Genomic DNA, 14486 nt, shown 5'->3' on the forward strand with positions numbered 1-14486 from the left:
TACAATACATTAACGTGTATCATGAGCTAAAAGGTGAAAAACAAAGAACTTTGTCAACAAACAGTAGTTCAGACTTAGAGGAACCATTTCTCCTCGCAGACAATGCTATAGCCATTCAAACCAAACAGAGAAAAGTGTAGTATTCAGTATCACTTCACTGAATAATTACCAAGCTAAATGTCACGTGTATTTTCTGTAGACAGATTTTTAAGGGAATTAATATTGCTTTAAATCTCACGAGTTGTTGATTGACAATATTGTATTATTCTTGTTAAACAGAAAACAAACAACTAGTCCCATTTAAATGTTGATAATGGCTTTATAACGTTTAATTGATATAATTAAACATCCCCATTTTATCATCAGAATTCACAAAACCCTCTCCTTGTGATAGAGGCGTCAGTATTGGTATCATCGGCATATGATAACAGGGCTTTATGTGATCTCAACATGGCAGCCACCATGACAGAAGACCCTCTTACGCAGCTAATTCTAGATCTGTCTGTTAAACTTATTGTAAAATATATTTGTCAAAAGTACCAATTGTTTCTTTAGATAAAAAAATGGGAAAATGCCTGATGTACCTTTAAAAAAAAAGACAATGTGGCCCACACACAGATGTATAATACCGTAAAAAGGTTTGAGGTCAATGAGATTTTCTAAAGAAATTTCAACAGCTTTCATGAACATCTTTCAAAATAAAAGTCTCGCATCAGAAAAACATAGAATTAAACATAGATAAAAAGTCTGTTGTTTCTTTGACTGCACACATCCAAACCACTCAAAACGGTCTTGCGACCCACTTTTGGTTGAGAAACAGTGGTGTACATCATCAGTCAGAAGCTCATTTTACCCTGTAATCATAGGTGGAGTCAGGATTCTCATCACAGGCGATGACTTCTGGGGCCATCCAGTACGGAGTGCCAATGAAAGTGTTTCTTCTGCCGACTGTACGATCCAACTGTGCACTCACCCCAAAATCCACTACAGAAAGAGTGAGGAAAGAGGAAGCAATTAGGGTCTGGAATATTACACGACAAGTTTTGCTTTCAAAGTCTTATGAAACCTGTTGCGCAGCTAAAATGTTTATATTCATCTATGCTAATTCCTTCCTTCTCATACACAGACACACTCTTCCACTTAAGCCACACTCTCCCTTGGGTTGTGGTGTGTGAAGATATTTTTGTCGTGGTGTCAGGCCTATATTAATGAGCTTCAGTGCTTTGCTCTAGTTGTTAAAAGATGTTCTCTAATCAGAAAGGATATGGGCAAGACAACAGACACACTCAAACATACAAAACTGGGCTGCACAAATCAAATATCACAGTTACTGAGCTAGTCTGTTTTGTTTTTTTTGTCAAGCAAATATCCCACTCACCAAGTTTAACCTCTGCGTTCTCTGTAAGCAGTACATTCTGTCCCTTGATGTCTCTGTGGATGACTTTATGAGCATGGAGGTGAGACAGACCCTGAGGAACAGAGAGACCGTGTTTACTGGCTGTGCAACATTACATATACAATTCAAGCAAGTACTAAAGTAAGGCTGCAGTTAGGCACCATGTATCAGGCATGTAATATGTATTGTTAAAGTCAGCATGAAATGAAAATTGAGATCATCTTTTTTTCTATGTTGCGACATATGCAGTTTGCTGGAAGGGATGCATTATTGTCCCACACACTTGCAGGCACACATGCCATCAGTAAAGAGATGTCATTGCGAGGGGGAGGAGTTAAAGTTTTTGTTTAAAGACTACGAAGGCACATGAATGAAGAAAAAGAAATGATGCACACAGATAAATCATTCATAATAAACACTGCAATAAGAATTGTCAATTTTGATTTCATGGTGACTTTAAGAGTCTTACTCTCAGTATCTCTCTGCAGATATAAGCGATCCAGTCTTCTTTCAGAGAGTTGCCCTTTGTGTTCTTCACCAAGTCTGTCACTGAGCCGGCACCACAAAACTCCATCACCAGCTGAACAAAAACACACATATATGTACATATATGAAACTGCAAGCTGATACAAGCCATTGTTTTCCCAAATCAACAAGGTCCATGACCAAGATATATATATTTTTCATGCTAAACCATTTCAGTTAATGGCAGACTATAGATGTATCTGATCACAGTGTCATGATGCAAGAATTTGAGCAGTTATGAGATCAGTTATAAGGTCAGGAGACGATCAGGTTCAGAAGTCTGAGGAAGCACAGACCCAGAGCTGGTCATCGTGTCCGGGCGGACTCTTCTTCACGAAAGCTCCGTAGTAGGTGGCAATGTTTCTATGGTGACTGTACTTCTTCAGCATGTTGATCTCAGCTTTAATCTCCTCCTCCTCTTCCTCAGTCACATCCATGACCTTTATGGCCGCCAGCTGGCCCGTCTTTACATGACGACCCTGAGACAGAAAGAATTTCAATAGCAAGTAGCATAGAATATTTGTTAATACACCATAATCAGAGTAGATACCACCATATTTAATATTACATGAGCAAAAATTAGGCAGTAAGGCATAGAAGTATGATGAAAACTGACAAAAAATACACTGGCATTCACAAGTGTGGGGTAATACATTTTTTTTAAGAAATGGATACTTTTATTCAACAAGGGCGAATTAAATTGATCACAATTGACAGCAAAGGCATTTGTAATGTTACAAATGATTTATATTTCAAATAAATGCTGTTCATTGAACTTTCTATTCATCAAAAAAAAAAAAAACTATTTGCTGAAGCATAATCAGCATATCGATTTCTGAAGGATCATGTGACACCGAATACTAAAGTAATGGCTGCTGGAAGTTCAGCTTTGCTGAATAAATTACAGTTTCAAATATATTAAAATAGAAACAGTTATTTTAAATTGTAATAATATTTTACAAAATCACTGTTTGCATTTTTGATTAAAAAAATACATAGACTTGGCGAGTATAAAAGACGTCTTTCAAAAAAATCTTACATACCACAAACTTTTGAAAGGTAGTGTATGTATTTCCAAACAAATTATTTTTTTTGGCTCGACAAATGATTAAATCCAAAAAAAGGTACATTATAGTATATTAATGTATAACATAACAGTATATTTATATATAACATATTGCGGACATATTCTTATTTGCATTCAATTACCCTTTCAAAATGATTGTGCTAAAACCATAGTACTTTGAGAACGGGAAGACACATAGTATACACTAGTCTACAAACTACATTATTAAACACAACACTAAAACTAAGCTAGATAAACCACATCACTGTCAACCCAAAAGCTAAACACATTCATACTGCATTCCTTTATAAACTACAGTACACACTCATTAAACATGACATAAACTATATCCTCACTACAGTCTATAAACGACACATTTTCCAAACAATACAGCCTGAAGTACAAATTACACCCTACACACTCTTTAAAGACTGTTATGCCATACATTGCAATAATTACAGAGGCCTTTAGGGTTAAAATCACTATGAGTCTGCAAGTATAATGACTTATTACACACTACATGTCATGTGGTTCCTTTAAAATGAAGAATGTATTTTTTTCTATGTTAAAATACTCCCTCATATCCCAGCTTAATATGCAGACTATAAGAAAGCCATTTGTAGACCAATTTATCCAAAAAGTGTAAACATACCCGACTAACCCGAAACAGCATCACTGCACTATATGTTTGACTGACTAATTGTAGATGAGGAGGGTTAAGGAAATCTGTTTGAAAACCACAGTTATTTTTCAAATTCTGTTTGGTGGCACTAATAGTACAGAAATTACACAATTTAGCTTTAACCATTGAATTTATCTGCATTTGTTCTATTCTCCATTCATTCGGCTCTGTCAGCTTCCTCCCCTCATCCAGGCATCTTCATCTCAACGGCGAGTATTGACAGGTCTGAGCGCAGCTGCAGTGATCTGAGGTACTCTGTGTTATTGCACCACGCTGAGAGTGCAATGACATTCTCTCACATGCCCTCACGTACACATGAACACAACTGCTTTAAACAACTTCTGTCCTCTGTTACTCATGTACCAGCAACCACTCAATCCATCTTCACTCTCGCACTCAAAACACAAATGGTGGTACATAACTCGATTTTTCTAAGAACACAAATTGGAGTTTTATTTATCATTCGAGAGGTCATCTAAGATTGCTGAGTAACCATAGGATAGCATTTACTCCTAACAAATATCGCCATCCCTCCTTCTCCTGCCCTCCATCTGTATCTCACCTTGTACACTTGTCCGTAGGTGCCGTTGCCCACGACTTCCACCAGCTCAAAGATTCCTGCTGGGTCCTGACGGAGAGAAAAAAAAATTTAAGATTGTGAAATCATACAATCATGCAAACCCCTAAAATAAAGACTGTAGAGGGAAATTCATTTGGATTTACGTACTTCAGTCCAATGACATTAAGACCCCGAAATACCTTAGAGGCTTAGGCCAGAAACATCCTTTACTCAGGAATGTGAACGCAGATGCCAGAATTTGACCAAAATGGTTGAACATTCTTTGATATGTGCTCTTACGTTGGCAAAGCAAACCTCAGGGAAAGGTAGAGGTACATCGAGTTAATTAATTCTGTGCCATTAAAAAAAAGAAACTGTTCTCCATTTGGTATTTTAGCGTTGTTGTTTTTATTTACAGTTAAGACCAGTTATTAGATTTTATTTTATTTAAAGCCAATAAATAGTTACATATTGACTTTTCACATCTTTTTAGAGGTGATATAAATCAAATCTAATAATTGATCTTAACGGTTTAACCTTTTGTCAAGAACTGTCTTACATTTCTAAAAGAACGGTTAATGAAACCGTTAAATAACCAGGATATTTAAGACAAATCAGAATCAATAAATTCTTGATGAAACGGCAGATTTTTTCCCTTATATTTTATGCTAATATAGTTATGGCTCCCCTTGTGGCAATACTAAGAATTGATAAATTGTGGTCGGGCATTTCAGTATGCATGAAATAGAGCTAGCAAAGCTAGAAGTGTCAGCATTTGTAACTTGCACTGGGTGTGTTTTGAACCTTATAAGTCAGAACTTCACTCTCTGTACTTTCTTATTGTCACTCTCAGTGTAAAATATCCAAACTACACGATTTGAACTAAGTCTACGATGACCAGGAAAGAAAATATTTCATGGCCTAAATCAAGCTTATTTTTGGAGATCATTTTACTCTCTTAGACGAGCAGATCCCTTCTGGCTCAGGATGGCAATGACAGAACCATTACCTGCTCAGCCATTGAGAACAAGACAAAGCGTCATGCTTTTACAAACCCCAAGGTTTAAAAAAGGAGTTGATGCTGCATTGTGGTGTATTAAGACCCATTATGCAACTCTCAAGCAGCTTTATGTACATCTTATGTGTGGCTTCAGCTGGGGAGCGCAGCCAAAAACTAGAATGAGTAGAGGGTTAAAAACAGCCAGCGCAGCGCACGCGCACACACACACACACACACACACACACACACACACACACAGTGCGTGATTCAATATGGCCTCGGTACAGCTCTGTGGGTGGACAAGGCTAACGTTCTTCCTAGCTCTCACACACATATACACACCATGATCATCTCGCTCTCATCTGCCTCCAATAACTGCAATCTTTTTCCTCTCTCACTCTCTTCATCTCCTTTTTATCTTTTCCTCTCTCCCTCTCTTAAAGAGATCTGGAGTGGTGAGCTGTAAGTGAGCAACATGCTCTTATGTGAAACATCAGTAAGAGGGCGAATGGAAATGAGAACAGACACAAACAAGATTAAAAAATGAGCATTTATAACATAAAATAGCACATCATATCCAACCTATATTTTAGTGCCTTTATAATATTCAAACTGAGTTTAAAAAGATCAAAGGAAATTAGTCTATACTCTAGAGAGAGCATCTGTCTCAGATGACACGTACGCAGGGAAATTAATAAATGAGCCGATGAATAAGATGATAAACATATAATAAGACTTTCCCTGGAGAATACAGGGGGGAAGTTTGCCTGTGGCTTTTCAAAAATTGTGAAACAACAGAATTTAAAATAAAATAAAAAAACAGGGTAAATCTTCCAAATGAGCCAGTGTATGTCCATGCATGTGTGATGAGTGACAGGACAGCACATAAACTGCAATGTGCCAATATATGTAAATGTTCACTGAAAAACCCATTTAAAATACTGAAAAAACATTAAATCAAATTTAAAAATGACACACAAAAAAAAATCTTGATATTTAAATTGCCATGCTAACAGAGAAATGATGCTCTCATAAAAGTTGAGCAAATTAGACTACAAAACCCCTTCGAAAAAAATTGTGGTAACACTTTATTTTACAGTGTCCTTGTTAAATATATTACATGTACTTACCATAGTAATAACAGTAAATTATGCATAATTACATGAAACTAACCCTCAACCAAATCCTAATCCTACCCTAACCCTATAGTAAGTACATGTAGTTACTTAATATCACTCAGTACTTAAATATATAATTACACTGATATATCACTAATATACACTCACCTAAAGGATTATTAGGAACACCATACTAATACTGTGTCTGACCCCCTTTCGCCTTCAGAACTGCCTTAATTCTACGTGGCATTGATTCAACAAGGGGCTGAAAGCATTCTTTAGAAATGTTGGCCCATATTGATAGGATAGCATCTTGCAGTTGATGGAGATTTGTGGGATGCACATCCAGGGCACGAAGCTCCCGTTCCACCATTTTAGTACAGTGAACTCATTGTCATGTTCAAGAAACCAATTTGAAATGATTCGAGCTTTGTGACATGGTGTATTATCCTGCTGGAAGTAGCCATCAGAGGATGGGTACATGGTGGTCATAAAGGGATGGCCATGGTCAGAAACAATGCTCAGGTAGGTTGTGGCATTTAAACGATGCCCAATTGGCACTAAGGGGCCTAAAGTGTGCCAAGAAAACATCCCCCACACCATTACACCGCCACCACCAGCCTGCACAGTGGTAACAAGGCATGATGGATCCACGTTCTCATTCTGTTTACGCCAAATTCTGACTCTACCATCTGAATGTCTCAACAGAAATCGAGACTCATCAGACCAGGCAACATTTTTCCAGTCTTCAACTGTCCAATTTTGGTGAGCTTGTGCAAATTGTAGCCTCTTTTTCCTATTTGTAGTGGAGATGAGTGGTACCCGGTGGGGTCTTCTGCTGTTGTAGCCCATCCGCCTCAAGGTTGTGCGTGTTGTGGCTTCACAAATGCTTTGCTGCAAACCTCGGTTGTAACAAGTGGTTATTTCAGTCAAAGTTGCTCTTCTATCAGCTTGAATCAGTCGGCCCATTCTCCTCTGACCTCTAGCATCAACAAGGCATTTTCGCCCACAGGACTGCCGCATACTGGATGTTTTTCCCTTTTCACACCATTCTTTGTAAACCCTAGAAATGGTTGTGTGTGAAAATCCCAGTAACTGTGCAGATTGTGAAATACTCAGACCGGCCCGTCTGGCACCAACAACCATGCCACGCTCAAAATTGCTTAAATCACCTTTCTTTCCCATTCTGACATTCAGTTTGGAGTTCAGGAGATTGTCTTGACCAGGACCACACCCCTAAATGCATTGAAGCAACTGCCATGTGATTGGTTGATTAGATAATTGCATTAATGAGAAATTGAACAGGTGTTCCTAATAATCCTTTAGGTGAGTGTAATTACACTGTAACGATGACACCAAAATTGCAAATTAGTTTGCTCAAAGATTCAGTCTCTCTAAACCACTTCTTTCTGCAAGCATACCCAGCCAAGTCTGTTATGATTGGTCTACCACTTGCAGCGTGACAAAATGAAACGCCTCTTACCATATCTGAATTTCAGCTCCGGAGTCTTCCTCAGAACTTGATAAGTGCAAAGTGGATTCACAGTGCTGAAAATAGCATCTCGACAAAACAAACCAAACTCTTCCAGGCCTCAGCTACAAATACAGTGATTGAGGGAAGGTCAAAGGAGACGTTGTTCGCGGGCAGCCAATGAAATTGGAATTATGCAAATGTATACATTGTTCCGTAGGTATGTAACAGGAAGTGAGACTGGAATTGCTGACGACTTGTTTAGGCAGTTCAGAATCAATTCTTTCTTTTAGGAGACAGTTACTTTATTTGTAGTGCACTTTGATCTTTAAAACTTTGCGACTTTTACATTCATAAACAGCTATACACACAGCATAAAAGGTAATGTTCAAAAAAGTAAAATAGGGGTACTTTAATATGGGTAAAGTTATCACAGCTAGACTACTTAGCAGTGTTGGGCACTACTAGTTTACTAGTTTAACTACATTTCTCAGTAGCGTAGTGGTAGCCGTCGCTGTTTTCTGAATCAAATAGCTGTTCAGTAGCAAAGCTCTCTTTTTAATCAAGTAGTGCGGTAGCGTCCACACAAGCTACATTTTCCCAAGCATTTCTAAAGCTCAAGCTGAAATCGGAAATACAACTGCTAAGTATCACTGATGCTGGATCAGTAAGAGACGGTGAATTCTTCTTCGTGTTTTACGGTGGTTAGCAACTGTAGGACCATATGATTTCATTTCCGCGATGCGAAAAACACGCAAGGAAATGTGGAATCCAGGCATAAAAACAATTTACTAAATAACAGTAAATAAAAGCGCGATACAGACCAGTGTCTGTGAATATTAAACCGCATAAAGACCATTTAAAAAGGAATCATGCAAGTTCTGCGCATCTCTGTGAATGAATGACGCAGATGCAGGGATTCAGGCACACACTCACTGAAGCACGCAATGTTTTCAGCCTATATGAAGACATTAATGGATGAACTTCATCTACAAAGTCGCTCTGAGCGTCACTTTAGCCGCATTTTAGCTTGATTTGAGAAAAACTATCGTCATATTATAAAAACACAGAGAGACTCAAAGGTATACTTGGCAACCCGTCAATATAAAAAGTTTAAACTTTGAAGAAAGTTTTGCTTAAATCATTAGGCCAACATTTTAAATAATTGGTCATTACAGTTTGAACCAGTAAAATGGAAAAAAAAAAATTGAGAAAAATTGTTTAGAAATTATTGTTCAATTGTATACGTTTCATGATTTCAATCAATTACACATGCTTTTTGATTACTATAATTTAATTTAAAGGGCACCTATTATGACCCTTTTCACAAGTTGCAAAATAAGTCTCTGATGTCCCCAGAGTATATATGTGAAGTTTTAGCTCAAAATACCCAACAGATATTTTTTTACAGCATGTTTAAATTGTCATTTTTTGGGGCTCAGAAAAACGTGCTGTTTTAGTGTGTATCCCTTTAAATGCAAATTATCTGCTGCTGCCGGCACAGGGGGCGGAGCCTCACGAGCTCGCGCTTCAGTCAGGAAAAAGCGTGCCACACAAGCCCTGAAAAGTGAAGCCAAAACGTCTCGATCGCCCCCCAGTGACTGGTCCTGGTATAGGTCATAAGCGCCGCCTACCCATGTTATTCAACGGGACGTGAGACCAACTAAACAATTAAATTACACTTCAAATATCTTTTTTCCAAAGGTGGTTTCTTTCATTTGCTGCCGTTTTTATCACGCTGATGTAAGTTTAAGTGTCTGTTTCAAAAATAAGTTGTTTTTTAGTTAGTTACGTGATGCGGTGGTGTAACGTCATGATTGACAGCTGTGATTGACAGGTTCTCTGAGCGAAGTAGTCACTGAAGCACCAACGGACATTTTTTTCGGGATCTTCAGAGGACTGAGGAGATTGTATTTACTTTATTTTAACAAGCCTCTTGTCGTACTGCAATCAATTTTTTAAAAAGTGTGCAGAATCCACTCTCCCTGAGTGCATTCTGCGAGTCGCTACTGCGCAGATTCAAGTTCCAATATGTCAGCGCCATATCGGGACTCTGGCGGCTTCAGTTCTCATCAATGGAAGAGAGCGAAGGGGCGTCGTCCATCTTTTTTTACAGTCTATGGTCATGACAATCTCATCTGATAATATCAAAACAGAAACTCTCAGTAGCGGTGTTCATTTTGACTCGGAGTCGGACAATAATGCCCACAGAACCAGAGAATATATGCTGTATAGAGATAGAACAGGTATAGTTTAGCTTAATTATGGTTATAACTTATTTGTCATCTGCTTTTATCCATTATTAATACAAGCCTGCTGTAGCAGACCTCGTCCGAATGATGACCAAAGTATACTGATGAGTTCAATTAAGTTTATTGTACATCACACAAAAGATGAAGCGTTAGTTTTACTCCAGAGAATCACAGTAAAAGCAGAATAAACACAGTATAAGATGTGAGCATGAAAGTCTTATCCATAAACTCTCTCTCTCTCCATTTCATTAGCATGGAACATACACAGCGAAGTACACAAAACACTCGTTACAACTAACAGTAAACAAATATATACACACCTTTTCAGTGGGTGCTTAATAAACTAGTACACTGTAAATCCGTAAAACTATTCGATGAGCTGTCATAAAGCGCGCGCTCTCACTTTCATCTCTGCCGTGGTCAGTAACGTTAGTCCTGTCGCTCCGGAGACCGTAAGCTGGATCACAAACAGTACTGATCCATCCTCGAGTAACAACGAGAGTAAATGAAGACTGATATGTTCATTCTTACATCCAACAACAACAACACACCTCAATAGCTTAGGAGACATTCTTGTCTACAGCTGCTCAGGCTTCGAACAATGGCGGATTCTGTGTCCAGCTCACTCAGGGCGGGTTTATGCTCAAACTGAAGTGTCACTCAACAGTTGTGGGAGGGGCCTGTGCAATTCTACATCACATTGCACCGAATCTGAGAACAGCTCGTTCTGAGACAGTGCTTATGATTTATGGGGATTGTAAAAAAAAAACCACTGGGTGGATTTTTATCATTCTAGGGTGGTTTTGCTCACACACTGCCAACACACATTTATGTTCAAACACCATGTAAAAGTGAATTTTGCATAATAGGTGCCCTTTAACCATTAAAATGGGAGTCCAGAAAAATTAACACAGAAAAACAATGAATTTGGAATGTGGGAAAAAATAATACAGATTTTATAGGGCCCTACAACCAGCTTTTTGGTGCATTACAACCACCTTCTGCTCCGGACGGTGACATCGCGTCAATCCTTGGCAACACGTGAGAAATTTACTTAATGGAAAAAGATGCACACACTCTCGACACCTTGTTATAGTTTTATATAGGTAGATGGTTTTATACAGTTTTTTTTTTTTTTTTTTTGCCAAATTGGTTTGGAACAATTGTTGAATTAACAATTGAACTGACAAATTATGCCTGCCTATCTGTTTGACTGACAGTTTTATTAATCATTAAGATAGCATTGACCTGGAATGAAGTTGGTTCAATATAAAAATTTAATCTGAATAAATAGGCCTAGCTTAGATTAGGGTTGGGCCGATAGACGATACCATCGTCCATCGCGATGGGTGACAGACATCATCATCAGCAGCCTATGTTTAGCCGGCATTAACATTTTTTTTTTAATTTTCATTAATTAGGCTACTCACCTTCATGAGCGGTTTAGTCCAAATTTTCTAAATGGACATGATTGCTTTATATAATGAACAGATTGAATTCAGGCTTTTATTCACATATAACTTTTTTTGGGGGGGGGGGTGAACTCCCCCTTTAAGGTTGGAAAACAAAAACAGCTATTGGAAATATTCAGAACAGCATGCAGTTATCTGACAGGAAGATGAAGCCATTAGACACTAAAGTAATACCCATCAGAGCCAGCCTACGGTTATCAATATTTAAGCATCACTAGATCAAGTTACATCATTAACCTGCAACCTCATGAATACAGATACCAACAAACATTAATAAATATTCTCTTCTTGACAATGTAAGGCAAACATCTGGCTTTAGGCACGTGTACTTCAGCTGGTTTATTTTGATCAGTCAATAACAAGCTTCTGTTACATTTTGTAAGGTACAGTATAGCAGATTTTTCTAGTCATCATGACATGCATATTCATTAGTTTGTGTTTAACCAATATCTTACACCACTACTATTTGATATTTTGGTTTCTGTTAAGATATCATTAGCATTTGTCGCATTTACATAAACAACCCAACTGTCAAACAGGCTGCTATTATGATTATGTAAAAATGATGCCGCACATTTCCTGAAAAGTGAAGCCAAAACGTTTCAATCGCCCCCAGGTGGTTGGGCGCTGTATAGGTCATAAACACCGCCCTCTTCATGTAGTCTAATGGCCTATGAGACAAACTAAATCAATTTACACTTCTTTTTTTTTTTTTCAAAGATCGCTTCTGTCATTTTAGGTAGTTTGGTTTTAGTTAGTTATTTGATGTTGTAAAAACGGGAGTGACACGTCATGATTCTCTGAGCGAAGTAGCCACTGAAGCACCAACAGACTTTTTTTTCAGGATTTTCAGGAGGAGTTTGGAGCTTTAATTTCTACATTTCCATAACTGTTTATTTCACACTGACATGAGTTGTTCTGCTGTAAACTGTACTAACTGATTCTGCAGGAGTGTGGGAGGGGCCTTGATACTTCGGCTCCACTTCATACTTCTCCGCTCACGGGTAGCGAATCAGCGCAAGATTGGGACATTGGCGGCTTCACTTTTCTACAATGAAAAAGAATGAAGGTGCGTCGTCCATCTTTTTTTACAGTCTATGTTATGTAATAATAGACCAATTTAAATACATGACTTCACAAAATTCAGGAGCCAGCAAATAACTTCAGCTGCTTCTGTGCCAAGTTTGATGCTCTGGCAAGTCAATGTTATTTAAAAGTGATCCTTACAAGAACTGAAACTGAGATGACCACAGGTGAACTTGAGAGCAGGCTGCTCTCAAGTTCAAAAACAATACAACGAAACTACTAACCACCTCGGCCGTGTGCGATTCTAGCTAGAGGACCACATGTAAGGCAGAACTCTTGAGATAGTCTAAATGTGTTATGCTCACCTAAATGTGCATCTACGCTGTATGTGGGTGTTATATAGGACAGCTATCAAACAATGAGCTTAAGTGAATCATCGTGCTCTTTCTCTCTCTCTCTCTCTCTCTCTCTCTAGGGGCAATATCACACACATCACACCCTGGGAGAGCCGTGCCCAGGAACTCACTGTACCAACACACAAGAGATATAGAGTTACGGCCAGAGGTCTAACGTTTATGGCATATACACAACCGCACTAACACACGTAACTGCTGAAGTGTCAAAAGGACAGTCCTGTCGTGTTTATGTCCAGTCCGCAAGGTTCAAAGCAGTTGTTTAGGAAGGACGCATACCTCGAAAAACTATTAAAACATTTTTGTTCATTGAAAAAAAAAATATATAGGCCTAAACATTAAATGAAAAAAAAAAAACTTTAAAAATTGGAAATTTTGCTTTGGCAACTAACTAAATGATTGGAGATGTCTGGCATAGATTTACTGTATGACATTTTAATGAAAACTAATTGAAAATTAAGTGAAATACTTTTAAGTTGAATAATAATCAATTGGAAATAAAAACTAGCCTAAAACTGAAATGGAAAAATAAATAATTTAAACCTAAATAGTAATACAATAAAAATGACAAAAGCACATAAAAATTATACTAAAAGTAAAATGATTTTTATTTTCAGATTGACATGTTACCTTATCTATATGCTGGTATTCACCTAATTAGTGATCATAATTAGCCCTAAGACACTGGATTAGCCACCTGCTTACATACCTCTAAGCTAGATGACTAGATTAGCCTTCTGCTTGCACATTAAATACACACAGTCTATTCTAGTATACAACATAATATGCCAGCTATTCTAAGGCTAATGTGCACAGTGCATAGGTTTGGGGTCAGTAAGATTAAAAAAAAAAATAATAATAATACTTTTCATTCAGCAAAGATGCATTAAATTGAGCCAATGTGACAGTAAATTCATTAATGTTACAAAGATTTCTGTCTATTCACAGAATCCTGCAAAAAAAAAAGCATTTAGTTTTATATTAAAAACAAGAGATGTTTTAAATAGTAAACATAATTCACAATATTCGAGTTTCAATGTATTTCTGATTAAATAAATGCAGCCTTGGTGAACATGAGAGAATTCTTTGAAAAATATTCCAAAATCGTACTGACCGTTACTGACAGAGTGCATTTGTTGCTAAAATGGTATTTTAGCTGGTTTCCTGCTAAAATATACTTTGGTGAAGGATTATCATCTTCTTGCCATAAAGTCTGGATTAATGTCAAGAAAATAATCTGCCCACTTCTCCATACTACGTGGGCAACTCATTTTCTCCCCTCACAAAATGGACTCAATCGTTGCTGTAAACATATCAAATGTATCCATTAACTAAGACTTTCCAGCATCTGGTCAGTAGGGAATGGTGAGTTTTTGTAAAAAAAAAAAAAAAACTAAGCAGCCAAGCCATTTAAAAAAAAAAAAAACCCAGACAGTCCACTGAATCATTCCTTTTTGTATTGTACGTAAACATGGTGAGTGATGGCCTAAATGTAAAGTTACACTA

At 37.7% G+C, this 14486-nt stretch overlaps 1 protein-coding gene across 5 annotated transcripts in view; it reads right to left on the reverse strand.

Annotated features, from left to right (window-relative positions):
* mink1 (misshapen-like kinase 1) overlaps nucleotides 1-14486 on the reverse strand; it is a 43087-nt gene that overhangs the window by 26972 nt on the left and 1629 nt on the right. For all 5 annotated transcript variants that reach the window (XM_081366277.1, XM_081366276.1, XM_081366275.1 and 2 more), the window contains exons 2-6: nucleotides 4232-4297; nucleotides 2218-2400; nucleotides 1866-1976; nucleotides 1379-1469; nucleotides 854-984 (exon numbers count right to left, since the gene is read on the reverse strand). In XM_081366277.1, the coding sequence (XP_081222403.1) occupies nucleotides 854-984; nucleotides 1379-1469; nucleotides 1866-1976; nucleotides 2218-2400; nucleotides 4232-4297 (582 nt within the window). The remainder of the gene's footprint in view (nucleotides 1-853; nucleotides 985-1378; nucleotides 1470-1865; nucleotides 1977-2217; nucleotides 2401-4231; nucleotides 4298-14486) is intronic.

Source organism: Scardinius erythrophthalmus, assembly GCF_964197995.2.
Source record: "Scardinius erythrophthalmus genome assembly, chromosome: 5".
NCBI lineage: Eukaryota > Metazoa > Chordata > Actinopteri > Cypriniformes > Leuciscidae > Scardinius > Scardinius erythrophthalmus.